At 42.3% G+C, this 17,787-nt stretch overlaps 2 protein-coding genes across 2 annotated transcripts in view; both read left to right on the top strand.

The window, feature by feature from the left end:
• Positions 1-17,787, top strand: part of LOC138796053 (cysteine-rich venom protein-like) — a 427,653-nt gene that overhangs the window by 342,980 nt on the left and 66,886 nt on the right. The gene's annotated exons all lie outside the window — the stretch shown is intronic.
• On the top strand, positions 384-15,844 carry LOC138796054 (cysteine-rich secretory protein 3-like). Its single transcript, XM_069975949.1, has 6 exons — positions 384-445; positions 4,463-4,553; positions 6,238-6,383; positions 10,199-10,293; positions 10,886-10,974; positions 15,614-15,844. The coding sequence occupies exons 1-6, from the start codon at positions 434-436 to the stop codon at positions 15,757-15,759; spliced, it is 579 nt and encodes a 192-aa protein (XP_069832050.1). The 5' UTR covers positions 384-433; the 3' UTR covers positions 15,760-15,844.

Raw genomic sequence — 17,787 nt, 5'->3', positions numbered from 1 at the left:
CACACAAAACTGACATGTCTGTGCAGACGCTATTCAATGAATAGTGGCCACACAATAGTGGCCGGTTATAATCCAGGCCACAGTGTATACTACGTGTATACGCTCCCGTCGAGATTCCATTCTTTCAAATGCAACAAATGTTTTGCATAAATCACGGCCATTGATGCAAATTGCAACAACGGACGTAATTTATGTAAAACATACGTTGTGTGAACATGGCCTCAGATTGCATTTATTCAACATTTTTTGAAAGGGTTAGTGTGCAATATTTTAGAGTCTTTTTAGAACATTTTTTTTTATATATAATGCTTTTTGGTTTCTTCTACAGAAAGAAGGCTATAAAAATCATTTATGCGAACATGAACACGTCAGAAAATACATTGTCGACAGACACAATGAGCTGAGAGCAAAAGTCAAACCTGCCGCGAGCAACATGCTAAAAATGGTAAAACTTTACTTCATCCCAATGCTTATTTTTGTTTTATATATATTATTTTTCAAAGCTGACAATGTAATTGTGGAAATATTGCCAGATAAATGATCAGTATCAATAACACTATGGAGGAGATTTATCAAACATGGTGTAAAGTAAAAATAACTCAGTTGCCCCTAGCAACCAATCAGATTCCACCTTTCATTTTCCAAAGAGTCTGTGAGGAATGAAAGGTGGAATCTGATTGGTTGCTAGGGGCAACTGGGCCAGTTTCACTTTACACCATGTTTGATAAATCTCCGACTATGGGTTTGTTACAGCCAGCACCCATGCTAATAAAGGAGTTGTGTAGGCTTCAAACATTTACAACATGGTTTTCTGGGATTTGTTTTATGGTGCGTGCACACCTACAGGATCTGCAGCTGATTTTCTGCAGCAGATTTCATTTAAATAACTGAACACAGCATTAAAGCTACTGCAGATCTGCTGCAGATCCTGTAGGTGTGAACGCACCCTGACCCTGTATATTTTTCAAGACTTTATTTTTTTTAACAATCATTTTGATTTTTGGGGAGTAAAAAGAAAATTGGGACAAGTTACCAGTTTTTCATATTGTTATATTTATATATATATTTTTTTGGACACTATAATGGGGGGCTGCCATCATGTCTCTCCTACTTGACAAAGGGGCAATTTATGCCTCGAAACGCGTTGTTTATGAGACCATTAAAATTCAACGTTTTACTTCATTAAACCTGAAGCCGTGAAGCGCCGTCATTCTGGCTCCTGTGGTCCCCGCCTACCCCGAGGATCCGACACTTCATCTACCATTCTCAAAGCATGCTCAGTGACCTTTATAGAGGTTGTTCTACAGAGAAGGAGCTAAGCTGCGCTATTGTGGGCACCTCTGTTATCTATATACTGGTGTCACCTGTCACTGTTCTCCTGTCTCTTTTATATATATACTGATGTCACTGGTCCCTGTACTCCTGTCTGTGCTATCTATATACTGGTGTCACCTGTCACTGTACTCATGTCTGTGTTATCTATATACTGGTGTCACCTGTCACTGTACTCCTGTCTGTGTTATCTAAAAAGTGGGGTCACCTATCTTTTTTCCTTCTGTCTGTGTTATCTATATACTGGTGCCACCTATCACTGTCCTCCTGTCTGGGTTATCTATATACTGGCGTCACCTGTCACTGTACTCCTGTCTGGGTTATCTACATACTGGTGTCACCTGTCACTGTATTCCTGTCTCTGCTATCTATATACTGGTGTCACCTGTCACTGTACTCCTGTCTCTGTTATCTATATACTGAAGTCACCTATCACTGTTCTCCTGTCTGTGTTATCTATATACTGGGGTCATCTGTCACTGTACTCCTGTCTCTGTTATCTATTTTCTGGGTTACCTATCACTGTATTCTTGTCTCTGTTATCTATATACTGGTGTCACCTATCACTGTATTCTTGTTTCTGTTATCTATATACTGGTGTCACCTGTCACTGTATTCCTGTCTGTGTTATCTATATTCTGGTGTCACCTGTCACTGTACTCCTGTCTGTGTTATCTAAAAAGTGGGGTCACCTATCTCTGTCCTTCTGTCTGTGTTATCTATATACTGGTGTCACCTATCACTGTCCTCCTGTCTGTGTTATCTATATACTGGTGTCACCTGTCACTGTACTCCTGTCTGTGTTATCTATATACTGGTGTCACCTGTCACTGTCCTCCTGTCTGTGTTATCTATATACTGCTGTCACCTGTCACTGTACTCCTGTCTCTGTTATCTATATACTGGTGTCACCTGTCACTGTACTCCTGTCTTTGTTATCTATATACTGGTGTCACCTGACACTGTACTCCTGTCTGTGTTATCTATATACTGGTGTCACCTGTCACTGTACTCCTGTCTGTCTTATCTATATAGTGGTGTCACCTGTCACTGTCCTCCTGTCTGTGTTATCTATATACTGCTGTCACCTGTCACTGTCCTTCGGTCCGTGTTATCTATATACTGCTGTCACCTGTCACTGTAGTCCTGTCTGTGTTATCTATATACTACTGTCACCTGTCACTGTACTCCTGTCTGTGTTATCTATATATTGCTGTCACCTGTCACTGTACTCCTGTCTGTGTTATCTATATACTGGCGTCACCTGTCACTGTACTCCTGTCTCTGTTATCTATATACTGGTGTCACCTGTCACTGTATTCCTGTCTGTGTTATCTATATACTGGTGTCACCTGTCACAGTACTCCTGTCTGTGTTATCTATATACTGGCGTCACCTGTCACTGTACTCCTGTCTGTGTTATCTATATACTGCTGTCACCTGTCACTGTACTCCTGTCTCTGTTATCTATATACTGGTGTCACCTGTCACTGTATTCCTGTCTGTGTTATCTATATACTGGTGTCACCTGTCACAGTACTCCTGTCTGGGACAATCTGCTGGGAAATAATTTGTATATAACAGGAAGTTTTAGCTTAGTTTTAAGCCTAATAGCTAGAATGGACATGGAATGGAAGATTTAAGGATTATTAGTAAATAAATAAAATTAAAAACTAAAATAAATCACCCCAAAAATCTTTAAACAATGGGTCATTTAAAAAAATTTAAACAATGGGTCATTTTCTGATTACACACGGCTTTCTTGCATATGCGGCCTTACACAAAATCTACAGCAGTCATGTCAAACTCTGGCCCGCAGGCCAAATCTGGCTCGTGGTGCCATTATTTTTGGCCGCCATGCTTTTCCATTGCTCTGTTAAATCTGGCCCCCCCCTGATGTCGCAGCAGATTATAATATGGGTGGTCCGGATGGCCATGCAGACCCCCCCATATTATAATCTTGTAGGCTGCAGGCTACTATATAAGAGACTATTTTAGGGACTGGCTTCTATATAAGACACTATTGGGGGTGGGCTACTATATAAGACTATTGAAGAGGGCTGGCCACTATATAAAACTATTGGGGAGGGCTGGCTACTATATAAGACTATTTTAGAGACTGGCTTCTACATAAGATACCATTGGGGAGGGCTGGCTACTATATAAGAGACTATTTTAGGGACTCGCTTCTACATAAGAGACTATGGGAGAGGGCTGGCTACTATAAGGGACACTATCGGGGGGTTGGCTACTATATCGGGCACTATTAGGTGTGCTGGCTACTATATCGGGCACTATTAGGTGTGCTGGCTACTATGTGGGTCGCTATTGGAAGGGCTGGCTACTATGTGTGGCTCTAATAGTAGGCCTGGCTAGTATGTGGGGCACTATTGGGAGGGCTACTACATGGGGCACAATTATGGGATTACCTACTGCATGAGGGATATAATGGGTAACTACCATGTGGGGACAATTCTTTTAGGATAGACAGTGCCAGAAACGCCATATGCACTTTTTATTAAATATCAAGGTTGGCCCGCGACTTTGTCCAATTTTTATCTTATGATCAGTATATATGTTTATCTTGACGCATGTTTCTATTCACTGTCAGACATAGGTCAAGTTCTTCTCTTTTTTTTAAAGTGATACCATATCGGCGGACACTTCCCCAAACCCCAGGTACCGTTTGTTAGATATGTTCTCCATCTATGCCTGGTCCGGGGATCTATCTGTTTCCTGGGACCGGTATTTGTGTAAAAGCCTTCTTTTATAACAGCGTTGCATTGGGCAGTTTTTAAGGGGAATGCAGCTCCTCTCTTCCTCCCTTGGCTGAATCTTCGTCTTCCGCAAGCCTAGCGGATAGATGTCCTAGGCCCTGCCCCTTTGACACAGCGCCGCCCTAATAGAAGAAGTTTTTTACATGAATACTGACCCCAGGAAACACATAGACCCCCGGACCAGGCATGGATTGGAAAAACCTAACGAACGGTATCAATGGTTTGGGGACAGCGATACAGTATCACTTTTAGTCCTGGCAAACAAGAGATTAAAAAAAAAGCCTGTATTTTTTTTTTTTTAAAAACTATTATTTACATTGTTCATGGTTCATATTTGCGTTCTTTTCTTTAAGGAATGGAGTGAGGAAGCAGCAAAAACTGCCCATACAGTGGCAAACAATTGTGAACATGCTCACAGCAAAGCGGACGAAAGGCGAATAACCAGTATGTATTTATCTGTGCAGTTTTTATGGCATTTATTACTTCATTAGATATGCTACTGACATTTTTTTTTTTTTACTTTTGGACAACCCCATAATATGTAAGGCTACATTCACACACCACAAAGTTAAATAAAAACATGGCAATCATTTTGCCGTATAATATGGATGTGTTTTCAATATAATAATGTGTTGCCCGCAGGGCACGCAACTTATGGAATAACGGTCGTAACTAATGACAACCATCCAAATAATCAACATGCTCATTATTTACCACCGGCCTATGAAAAATATGGAGTTTTTCTTTTTAAATTGTTCTCACAAGGTTTTATTTTCACTTAAATTTCGCTCAAATTGTATTTTGATGTTTTTTTTTAACATAGCCTAAGGCTCACAAATATGCTTGTTTTAAGCTATGTTCACACATCATCTTTTTTTTGGCCATTTGATGGCTGTCTTTTAGGACAACTGTCACTTAGAAACCAAATAACAACCATTATTTTAGTATGTCTGTCATTATAAAATAGCAGTGGTTATTTGGCCCCAAAATCACGACTGTCTTAAAAGACAGCCATCAAACACTAAAAAAAAGACGATGTGTGAACATAGCATTATAATGGGTTAATTAAATTTTAACCCCTTCATGTCAGCAACCTGTATATATATATATATATATATATATATATATATATATATATATATATATGTTCCTGACTGTGAGAGGGGTTTGATGTGTGCGGGACCGCTGCAGTGAGAGCGGTCCCGCACACATCAGTGTCCCAGGAGCCAGATATAATGACAGCCACGCTGCAGGGGTCCCTCTCGCATGTACTGATGGGCAATGGGGGAAGTCACTTACCTCCGTCCTGTCGGATGGACGATCCATGCATAGAGTCTGCTCTCAGGCAGGCTCTATGCACACATCGCTATTAACACTGATCTATGCTATGCTATGGCATAGCATAGATCAGTATATGCAATCTAGTCATTGCATGTTTTAATGTAACAAAAAAAGTGGAATTAATGTTTTTTTAAAAAGTATTTAAAAAACCCTTACATAACACCCCTCCCCAAATAAAAGTTTAAAATACCTCCTTGCCCATTATGAAAATCATGATATATAAAATAAATAAATAAAAACTAGCGATCATGGTCACAAAAAATGACACGCCAACCAGCCCTGTAGGTGGAAAAATAAAAGCACTATGGCTCTTAGAAGGCGGGGAGGAACATTGCACTAATTTGACCCAGACATCCGTGCATCAATTTTGCTGTTTTTGATGCATTTTAATATTCCTCATTATTTTAGGGAGCATTTTTTCTTAATTTTTCTTTTGTTTTTCTTTTTTTGGCTGTTCCGTGGGCATATTTTACGATGTGCGTAGCCTGAAATGTACACTTCTACTATATGTCTGTTATTCGTGAATGTTCGCCGAACATAAACACAAACCGATCACGATAATTATTTTTTATGTTCGTGTTCCAAATCGAACATCGGGATGTTTGCTCAACACTACAAGTTAGACAGTGCAAAGATCCAAATATTAGTGTCATACAATGCATAAATACAATACTATCCTTTGAATAATGTATCAGTACCATAATGTATGCAAACAATAATTTGGATAATACGTAATAATTTTACATTAAACATGGATCCTAAGTAAACTCTTACAACTTGGTTTCAGCTTTTTCATGTGGCGAAAACCTCTACATGGCTAACAGGCCGTACAACTGGACCAAAGTGATCCAGAGCTGGTGGGATGAACATAAAGACTTTCAGTATGGTGTGGGAGCAAAAACAGAAGGTGCCGTCATTGGCCATTTTACCCAGGTAGACTGTGTGTATAAGGTCTATACCTGTCAGTATACTGTGTACACTAGGCTGCATGCACTCCTGTTATTTCAGGATTTACTCTACGAAAGGCTGGGTTCACACCACGTTTTTGAAGTCTGTTTTTTTTTCATCAGTTGTTTTGCAAAAATGGATGGAAAAGTGATGGAAAAATAGATGCAATTGTGTGCAATCTGTTTTGATCTGTTTTTCCATTGACTTCCATTAAAAAGTTTTTTTTTTTTTTAGCATACACAAAAATGTGGTTCGATCCGTTTTAATCTTTTTTTTTTTTATAATGGAAGTCAATGGAAAAACAGATCAAAACGGATTGGACACAATTGCACAATCTGTTTTTCTGTCATTTGTTTTGTAAAAATTGCTAAAAAAAAAAAAGGGCTGCAAAAACGTAGTGTGGCCCTAGCCTAAAGTTTTTTTTCACACTTGTATCATAGTATTCCTTTCCATAGAAAGCATGACATATTGCTGAATACCTCATACAACACTGCTGCCCCATGGACCCTATTGGTTTATTCCACCACTTTCTGCCTCGGTTTCTGTAAATTTGACATGAACAATAGCACCACATGCAATGATATTCCTCCTATCAGATATATCAGGACAGAGCATCACACAGCAATGTGAACAAGGTCTAACTTGGTGTAATACAAACCTACACAGAGATTGTCCCATCACACATAACCTGAAAGAACCATTGGTCCTAAAACCCATAGTTATATAAGCTAAAGGTATAGAAGGTGCCTAATAGCAGTAAACCAGGTGTTTATAGGGGGTCTAAGGACCCTTTTCACATATGGTAGGAAGGCATGGTAGATTGTGGCCCTGTTGTAGACTTTGTGAGGATCATATAAATTATACCCAAGCTTATTTTGGCAGCCACTGGTTAATCCTATCCCTTTAGGGCAGTAAGGAGCGGCCCTAAATTGGAGAACCTCTCTATGACATCAATCTGACCTAAAAGAAGCGCCCTGTTGGTTGGGGGTTAAATAATAAAAACAAAGGGGAGATTTATCAAACATGGTGTAAAGTGAAGCTGGCTCAGTTGCCCCTAGTAACCAATCAGATTCCACCTTTCATTTTCCAAAGAATCTGTGAGGAATGAAAATTGGAATCTGATTGGTTGCTAGGGGCAACTGAGCCAGTTTCAGTTTACACCATGTTTGATAAATTTCCCCCAATATGATTACCGCTTCCAGTGTCCTCGCTGTGATTACCCAGGTTTGACATCACAGATTGGTGGGATTTAGCCCGTTCAGCCAATCAGTAACTGCAGCGGTGTCCCGCTCCAATCACTGACTGACTGAGTGGGGCATCCTTCAGCCGAGTCGTAACATAGCCAGAGGGGAGCTCAGAAGACAGCTGGAGGGGTCCAAGAGTTGGACACGGCTCTGTGTGGGCATCGGGGCAGGTGACTATAACTTCTTCTTTATGTTCCCTGACCCCATGCCCAAACTCATTTTTTTTGCCACCCCCACCAGACTTCTCCTTTAAAGGTCCCCATACACTTTAGATAGTAGTTGGCAAACCTGCCAACTTTGACATGACCAGCAAAAAGTATGGCACCCTCCCAACTCCTCCCCCCCCACACACACAGAAAATGGTGGAAAAATAAAGATTGGACATGTTAAAGCAGGGGTCCCCAAACTATAGCCCGCGAGCCGCATGCGCCCCCCTGAAGCTTTTTATCCGGCCCCCGCCTTACTTGGTGGTCAGTGAGAGGAGCGAATTGATACCGCTCCAGTGCCGAGAGCAGGTATCCTCCCACAGGCCGAGTGCAAGTGACAGTTATGTTGGTCATGCACGTCCCGCTGCGGGACGTAATTTGTCTCGGTCTGCCGCAGCGATACTCGCGTGAGGACCGTATGTCCGATGTTGAAAGTGGGAAGGTGGGTGAGGGGGCTGGTTGAGGGGGTGAAAGGGGAGTGGGGGGCTGGTTGAGGGTGTGAAGGGGGAGTGAGGGGGGCTGGTTGAGGGGATGAAGGGGGAGGGAGGGGAGGCTGGTTGAGGGGGGAGTGAGGGATTGAGTGAGGGCTGGGTGAGGGGTGGAAAAAAAGAGGGATGCTTTTAATTGGGGGAGGGGGGGGGAGTTGTGGCATTTTGCATTGGGATTTGAATATAATTTTTTTTATAGTCCGGTCTCCGACAATCTGAGGGACAGTAAACTGGCCCCCTGTGTAATAAGTTTGGGGACCCCTGTGTTAAAGGGTTTATCCAGTAGTAGAAAAACATGGACACTTTCTTCAAGAGACAGCACCACTCTTGTCTCCAGTATGGGTGCAGATTTTGCAACTGTTCCATTGAATTGAATGGAGATTAATTGCAAATCACACCCGACCTGGAGACAAGAGTTGTGTTTTCTCTGGAAGAAAGTGGCCATGGATAAACCCTTTAAATTTCTACCTAGCAGTAGCTTACCCCTCCTCCAAAGAGAAGACATGAGCCTCCAGCTGTGCTGAACATTCATGAGTATGGGGAGATATGAGGACAAACGTTTGGTCGACCGCTACGGGAGTGTATGGTCACCTTTAGTTAGAGGAATATAGAGTTTAAAGTACTCCTTTGGGCAAATACCTTTTTTCCTGCTCGACTGAAACATTTCATTTTCCCAGGCAGCTTTAGGTTTCATAGACGTCCATAGACATACATTGGGAAAGCAACTTCCCATCCACACACCAGTAAAGAATGGGACAGTCTCAAACCAGGTCACATAAGGAATCACTGATACATCATAGGCCGAAAATGAAGCCTCCCGGGAACAGGAGACTTGGACCGGCCGCTTAATCACAGTATGTTATAGCCCAGCAGGAAAAATGTGCTGCCCGGAGGGTTCTATAAGCAGTAATTGCCTTTTGTATCTATGACCAATGTTTTATTAAATAATAAAAAAGACCTCTACATTAGTGAGTGTGGTGCAATCTTTTATTGATAAGCCAACACGGTAGGGTTATAGGATGTACTTGACAGAGGCTTATGAACTATGTGACTATAGTAGTGACTGCGCCCAACAAGGTATTTATAGCACATCAATTCCAGTTTTCTTTACTGTCCAAGTGATACATTGTGTTTGTGTTAGGGCCCTATAACACTGGGCGATAATTGGCCGATTAGGCTTATTATCGCTCTATGTAATAGAAACAACGATCAGTCGATCAGCCGAAACGATCATCAACTGATTGTTTCTTCAGACCAAGATCTAAAGTCATCGGCCACCAACCGTTACGGGCAACAATGATGTGCGGCCGGCGGCTGACAATTCAGCAAGAAGTTTTTACATTGCCTATTCAGTGTCCTGCTCTCCTCCTGCCCTTTGCTTCCTCCCCGGCTCGCATGCTGCAGTTTCAGAGCGGCCTGTCGTCTCTGATGGGACGGTCTAAAGTGGCAGGGCGCGGGACCGGAGAGATAGCATGCAGAGTGCAGGAGGAGACCAGGAACATGGATAGGTAATGGAAAAACTGTTTAGGCAAAGGTTGCACAGACATCGCTAACGATGTCCGTGCAGCCCTTGCTAAACCATTATTGGGCCATGTAATAGGCCTAGTAAACAAGCACCGATCTAGCCGATTGGCACACGTTTTCAGTATTGATCGGGCCTTCATCGGCCCATGTAATAGCACCCTTGGGCTCTTTCAGGGTATACAGTACATTGACATATCGTTTAAAGGTGATCGAGTTCAACGGACTTGGTCTAGTCTAGTGATTTGGTTTAGTCCACCTAAGTTCACACCTATGTGAACATAGTCCTACTGTTTATTTTGCTTTCTAACAAACTAATTCTTACATTTCATTTATTGCAGCTTGTCTGGTATAAATCCTTCCTACTAGGTTGTGCATTAGCCTATTGTCCGAAGCAGCCTTTAGCCTACTTTTTTGTTTGCCATTACTGCCCAGCGTAAGTATATTGTTCAATGTTCCTAATGTCCCTTTATGGCTTCTCCTTTGCAGGTGCCTGGCATCCTCCTTCCAATGTTTTTATAAGTTTCTGCATTCTGAATAACCCTTGTGGTAAGAGCGGGAATAGCGGTCAACTTATTCTGACTAGTGATGAGCGAATACTGTTCGATCTAATAGTGAGATATTCGAATATTCGATATTCATACGAATATCCCGTGAATATTCGACAAATATTCGATAAGCGCTTAAATCCCCCAGCTTCCAGTTTCCCCCTCCAAATGGTCAAATAGATAATTTTTACTAGTCGAATACTTGTTCCCATAGACTTAAATGGGGTTGAATATTCGATCGAATATTCGCGGGATATTCGTACGAATATCGAATATCTCACTATTCACTCATCACTAATTCTGACCCCATCGGCTTTTTACCGCAGCATCAGAATTAGGATCTTTTGTATTTAATTGTACTTGACATGGCACCTTTTGGAGGGACCGGTAAACACTACTGTAATTTAGTTATATTATATGAAATATTATATATAATATGGAATATTATATATTCCACTGTATTTCCTTATTTCACCACAGAGGGAATATGAAAAACACTCTTCATGTCCCGTACGAGACTGGAAGTAAATGTGGAAAATGTCAGCATGCTTGTAGCAACGGACTGTGCGGTAAGATGCTTGTCCTGTTAGCAGAAATTAACATCAGAAGTCTAATATACCAGCCCTGGGATCCCCATGCGGCGGCCCGGGCGCAGATGTTGTGGCAGCTGGTGGGCTCTGGTGTTTTTAGATAGCTTTGTCACGGTGGCCAGGAGATGTAGTACCTACCCTCGGACACACGTGCAATGGACCTTGGTAGAACAGCAGTGAGGTGACAGAGTCTGACACTTAGGGTAGCTTCACACGGGCGGGCTCGCAGCGAGAATCTCGCTGCGAGCCCGGCAGGTCCTGGCAGTTCCCATAAACTACATACTTGCTGCGGACCGCAGCGAGTATGTAATTGTACCGCGCTTAACCCCTTCTACTCCCGCCGGCTCCCCCGCTGTAAGCAGCATACATTACCTGTCCTTGCTGCACGGGTCCGGCGTCCTGCTCTCCCGCCCGGCCAATCAGTGGCTGCGGCTGGGCAACACACTAATTGGCCGGACGGGAGAGCAGGACGCCGGACCCGAGCAGCAAGGACAGGTAATGTATGCTGCTTACAGCGGGGGAGCCGGCGGGAGTAGAAGGGGTTAAGCGCGGTACAATTACATACTCGCTGCGGTCCGCAGCAAGTATGTAGTTTATGGGAACTGCCAGGACCTGCCGGGCTCGCAGCGAGAATCTCGCTGCGAGCCCGCCCGTGTGAAGCTACCCTTAAGCAGAGTTGGTTGGTTACTGGTAGAAACTTCATTGCAATACAAGGATATATATATATATATATATATATATATATATGCCCAACCAGCTCTGAGACCGCCAGGATAGGTAGCACAAGTCCTAGGCCTCTGTCTCTGGCCATAGCTAACTCCTCAAGATTCCCCAAGGTAGTGTAACCCAGTGAGTAGGATACTTCGGCTCTCAGCAACTTTGTCCTACTGGGGATCAGTACCTCTTCCTTTCCTTTAGGGGGTGACTGTCTATTTAGAAGTATCCCATGCGTAGGCAAGGGTTTACCCAGATCACAGTGACCCCACTTCTAAAGGTCTAGCACTGCATACAAGTAGTCTCAGTCTCTTTTGAAAAAAAGTCTCCTCTTACTATCCTGATCGGAGCTCCCCCAAAACAGGAAACCCCTATCCTATATAGGACTGTGTCACAGGAAAAGAGGAGAGTTGAGAGTGTGTGAGGGTAGAGAGTCTGCACCTGTGATTGGCCAACATATAACAAATTGCCAAACCTTTACATACTGCTGCTGTGCACAGGGGGGAAGGTGAGACACCTAGTGGCAAGAGTGGAAATCTCAGCTCCTAGCTCTTGGTGTGGCACCTGACAGAGGTACATTAACAAAGGGGGTAAATAACTTAGGGAACCACCCGCACTGGGACACTACACACCCTTATGGCGATATGTAGACTTTATATAGGGAAAATAGGAATCAATACTCAATCAATACTGTGTCTATAGGGAGAATAGGGATCGGTATTACAGAGCTATTACTGTGTCTATAGGGAGAATAGGGATCAGTATTACAGAGCTATTACTGTGTCTACAGGGAGAATAGGGATCAGTATTACAGAGCTATTATTGTTTCTACAGAGAGAATAGGGATCAGTATTACAGAGCTATTACTGTGTCTATAGAGAGAATAGGGATCGGTATTACAGAGCTATTACTGTGTCTATAGGAAGAATAGGGATCAGTATTACAGAGCTATTACTGTGTCTATAGAGAGAATAGGGATCAGTATTACAGAGCTATTACTGTCTATTGGAAGAATAGGGATCAGTATTACAGAGCTATTACTGTGTCTATAGGGAGAATTGGGTCGGTATTACAGAGCTATTACTGTATCTATAGGGAGAATAGGGATTACAGATCTATTACTGTGTCTATAGGGAGGATAGGGATCAGTATTACAGAGTCATTACTGTGTCTATAGGAAGAATAGGGATCTGTATTACAGAGCTATTACTGTGTCTATAGGAAGAATAGGGATCGGTATTACAGAGCTATTACTGGGTCTATAGGGAGAATAGGGATCAGTATTACAGAGCAATTACTGTGTCTATAGGGAGAATAGGGATCAGTATTACAGAGCTATTACTGGGTCTATAGGGAGAATAGGGATCAGTATTACAGAGGTATTACTGTGTCTATAGAGAGAATAGGGATCAGTATTACAGAGCTATTACTGTGTCTATAGGAAGAATAGGGATCAGTATTACAGAGCTATAACTGTGTCTATAGGAAGAATAGGGATCAGTATTACAGAGCTATTACTATGTCTATAGGGAGAATAGGGATCAATATTACAGAGCTATTACTGTATCTATAGGGAGAATAGGGATCAGTATTACAGAGCTATTACTGTATCTAAAGGGAGAATAAGGATCATATTACAGAGCTCTTACTGTATCTATAGGAAGAATAGGGATCAGTATTACAGAGCTATTACTGTGTCTATAGAGAGAATAGGGATTAGTGTTACAGAGGTATTACTGTGTCTATAGAGAGAATAGGGATCAGTATTACAGAGCTATTACTGTATCTATAGGGAGAATAGGGATCGGTATTACAGAGCTATTACTGTATCTATAGGGAGAATAGGGATCGCTATTACAGAGCTATTACTGTATCTATAGGGAGAATAGGGATCGGTATTACAGAGCTATTACTGTATCTATAGGGAGAATAGGGATTACAGAGCTATTACTGTGCCTATAGGGAGAATAGGGATCAGTATTACAGAGCTATTACTGTATCTATAGGGAGAATAGGGATCGGTATTACAGAGCTATTACTGTATCTATAGGGAGAATAGGGATCAGTATTACAGAGCTATTACTGTGTCTATAGGGAGAATAGGGATCGGTATTACAGAGCTATTACTGGGTCTATAGGGAGAATAGGGATCAGTATTACAGAGCCATTACTGTGTGTATAGGGAGAATAGGGATCAGTATTACAGAGCTATTACTGTGTCTATAGGGAGAATAGGGATCAGTATTACAAAGCTATTATTGTATCTATAAGGAGAATAGGGATCGGTATTACAGAGCTATTACTGTATCTATAGGGAGAATAGGGATCAGTATTACAGAGCTATTACTGTATCTATAGGGAGAATAGGGATCAGTATTACAGAGCTATTACTGTGTCTATAGGAAGAATAGGAATTAATATTAAAGAGCTCTTACACTGTCTATAGGGAGAATAGGGATCGGTATTACAGAGCTATTACTGTATCTATAGGGAGAATAGGGATCTGTATTACAGAGCTATTACTGTATCTATAGGGAGAATAGGGATCAGTATTACAGAGCTATTACTATGTCTATGGGAAGAATAGGGATCAGTATTACAGAGCTATTACTGTGTCTATAGGACGAATAGGGATCAGTATTACAGAGCTATTACTGTGTCTATAGGGAGAATAGGGATCAGTATTACAGAGCTATTACTGTGTCTATAGGGAGAATAGGGATCAGTATTACAGAGCTATTATTGTGTCTATAGGGAGAATAGGGATCGGTATTACAGAGCTATTACTGTGTCTATAGGGAGAATAGGGATCAGTATTACAGAGCTATTACTGTGTCTATAGGGAGAATAGGGATCAGTATTACAGAGCTATTATTGTGTCTATAGGGAGAATAGGGATCGGTATTACAGAGCTATTACTGTGTCTATAGGGAGAATAGGGATCTGTATTACAGAGCCATTACTGTGTGTATAGGGAGGATAGGGATCAGTATTACAGAGGCATTACTTTGTCTATAGGGAGAATAGGGATCAGTATTACAGAGCTATTACTGTGTCTATAGGGAGAATAGGGATCGGTATTACAGAGCTATTACTGTATCTATAGGGAGAATAGGGATCTGTATTACAGAGCTATTACTGTATCTATAGGGAGAATAGGGATTACAGAGCTATTACTGTGTCTATAGGAAGAATAGGGATCAGTATTACAGAGCTATTACTGTGTCTATAGGGAGAATAGGGATCAGTATTACAGAGCCATTACTGTGTGTATAGGGAGGATAGGGATCAGTATTACAGAGGCATTACTTTGTCTATAGGGAGAATAGGGATCAGTATTACAGAGCTATTACTGTATCTATAGGGAGAATAGGGATCGGTATTACAGAGCTATTACTGTATCTATAGGGACAATAGGGATCGGTATTACAGAGCCATTACTGTGTGTATAGGGAGAATAGGGATCGGTATTACAGAGCTATTACTGGGTCTATAGGAAGAATAGGGATCAGTATTACAGAGCTATTACTGTGTCTATAGGGAGAATAGGGATCGGTATTACAGAGCCATTACTGTGTCTATAGGGACAATAGGGATCGGTATTACAGAGCCATTACTGTGTGTATAGGGAGAATAGGGATCAGTATTACAGAGCTATTACTGTGTCTATAGGGAGAATAGGGATCGGTATTACAGAGCCATTACTGTGTCTATAGGGACAATAGGGATCGGTATTACAGAGCCATTACTGTGTGTATAGGGAGAATAGGGATCAGTATTACAGAGCTATTACTGTATCTATAGGGAGAATATGGATCAGTATTACAGAGCTATTACTGGGTCTATAGGGAGAATAGGGATTGGTTTTACCTACCGTACTTACTATTGTTATGATTCATTGCAGAAAATCCCTGTCTATACGATGATGATGTGGACGGCTGCCAAGAGTATATGGAGTTTTGTGAGTCTGAGGAAGAAGACATGGATGACGATTTCAAGATTAAGAACATCTGTAAGGAAACTTGTAACTGTGACGATGAAATCATTTAATCCCCCTAATGTCAGGCAGACCAACTCATGTATCATAGATCAATAGGTGGATATTTGCAGACCAGATTTTCCTATATTTGCATATGGATACAATTGGGAATAAAGACAAAAAAAAAACTGTGCTAGAGTGATTTGTCATTTTTTCGTAAATTTGAGTAACCTTCATATCTGAAGACCGTCTGGGAGCTCGCCTGATACTGATAACCCGAGACTCTTTATGCCATTCCTCTGTTATTCTTCCTGGAAAATAAATTGACAACTGGGTATTATTAAAGATTTGCAATGTCCAATAACTGTTGACAGTGGCAGACTGTATAGGGATGTGCCATGTTACAAGGTCAATAGTATTTTATTATGGTAAGTATAATGGTATTAATACATTTCCAGGAGGAATATCAGAGGAGCAGCCCAATTCTTCATTATAAATATATCTCAGGGCCGTTTCTAGGACCGGACGGGCCGGGCCACCACACGGGGCGCAGACAGCTAGGGGGCGCCGCCCGACCCCCCCGGACTCATCACATAAACAGCACCTCCCGCACCGCATCAACAGAATGCCACCAGCCAGGCCCCCTTCCCAATCTTCTCCTTCCCTCCCTGAGGCCGGCTCCACAGACTTCTGAGTGACATCAGTGACATCATCAGTCACTTCATTAGACAGCCGGACCGCCGCAGAGGCCACACTCCTGCGGCGCATCTCTCCTGCCTGTGTGTGTGAGGGCGAGGGGGGTTTGGATCGCAGGTAGGGCGGGCATTGTTAGTGTGTCTATTGAGATGGCGGCCTGGTGAGGTAGTGTATGTAGGGGGAGTCAGGTGCTTTCCCAGTATCCTGAATGTCAGTATAATGGAGGTCACACAGCTTTCCCAGTATCCTGAATGTCAGTATAATGGAGGTCACACAGCTTTCCCAGTATCCTCAATGTCAGTATAATAGAGGTCACACAGCTTTCCCAGTATCCTAAATGTCAGTATAATGGAGGTCACCCATCTCTCCCAGTATCCTGAATGTCAGTATAATGGAGGTCACACAGCTTTCCCAGCATCCTGTATGTCAGTGTAATGGAGGTCACACAGCTTTCCCAGTATCCTGTATGTCAGTGTAATGGAGGTCACACAGCTCTCCCAGCATCTTGTGTGTCAGTGTAATGGAGGTCACACAGCTTTCTCAGAATCCTGTATGTCAGTGTAATGGAGGTCACACAGCTTTCTCAGAATCCTGTATGTCAGTGTAATGGAGGTCACACAGCTTTCTCAGAATCCTGTATGTCAGTGTAATGGAGGTCACACAGCTTTCTCAGAATCCTGTATGTCAGTGTAATGGAGGTCACACAGCTTTCTCAGAATCCTGTATGTCAGTGTAATGGAGGTCACACAGCTTTCTCAGAATCCTGTACATAGTAACATAGTAACATAGTAAATAAGGTTGAAAGAAGACAGGAGTCCATCAGGTTCAACCAAGGGAAACCCTACTGTGTTGATCCAGGGAAGGCAAAAAAAAACACGAGGCGGAGGTCACACAGCTTTTCCAGCATCCTGTATGTCAGTGTATAATTGAGGTCACCCAGCTTTCTCAGCATCCTGTATGTCAGTGTAATGGAGGTCACACAGCTTTCTCAGCATCCTGAATGTCAGTGTAATGGAGGTCACACAGCTTCCAGCTGACGTTACTGCACCAAGCAGCAGAATTACTACAGTTTGGGACCTTATAGGATTTGAAAAGGGAAGGAAGTTGCTGGAAGTGCGGAGCCTGAGATGTTTGTCTGGCAGGTTCTGAGGAGATGCATTGTAGCTGGAAGAAATCAGCATGGAGGCCGGATGGAGAGGAAAAGGGAAAGTGACACCTTAGATCAAAGAAGACGTCACCTGTGAGCAGGGCCGCCATCAGGAATTTCGGGGCCCCATACAACCAAAGTGTCTGGGCCCCCCACATTAATAAAAAAAAAAAAATTGTGTGTTCGCCCCACGCCTTGCTGGGAGGTATAATTTGGTTCAGATCAATTCTAGAGAACTGGCTCATATACCCCATTT

This window comes from Dendropsophus ebraccatus, chromosome 6 (genome assembly GCF_027789765.1).
Source record: "Dendropsophus ebraccatus isolate aDenEbr1 chromosome 6, aDenEbr1.pat, whole genome shotgun sequence".
Classification (NCBI taxonomy): Eukaryota; Metazoa; Chordata; class Amphibia; order Anura; family Hylidae; genus Dendropsophus; species Dendropsophus ebraccatus.
This window is presented reverse-complemented; position numbering and strand designations above follow the sequence as displayed.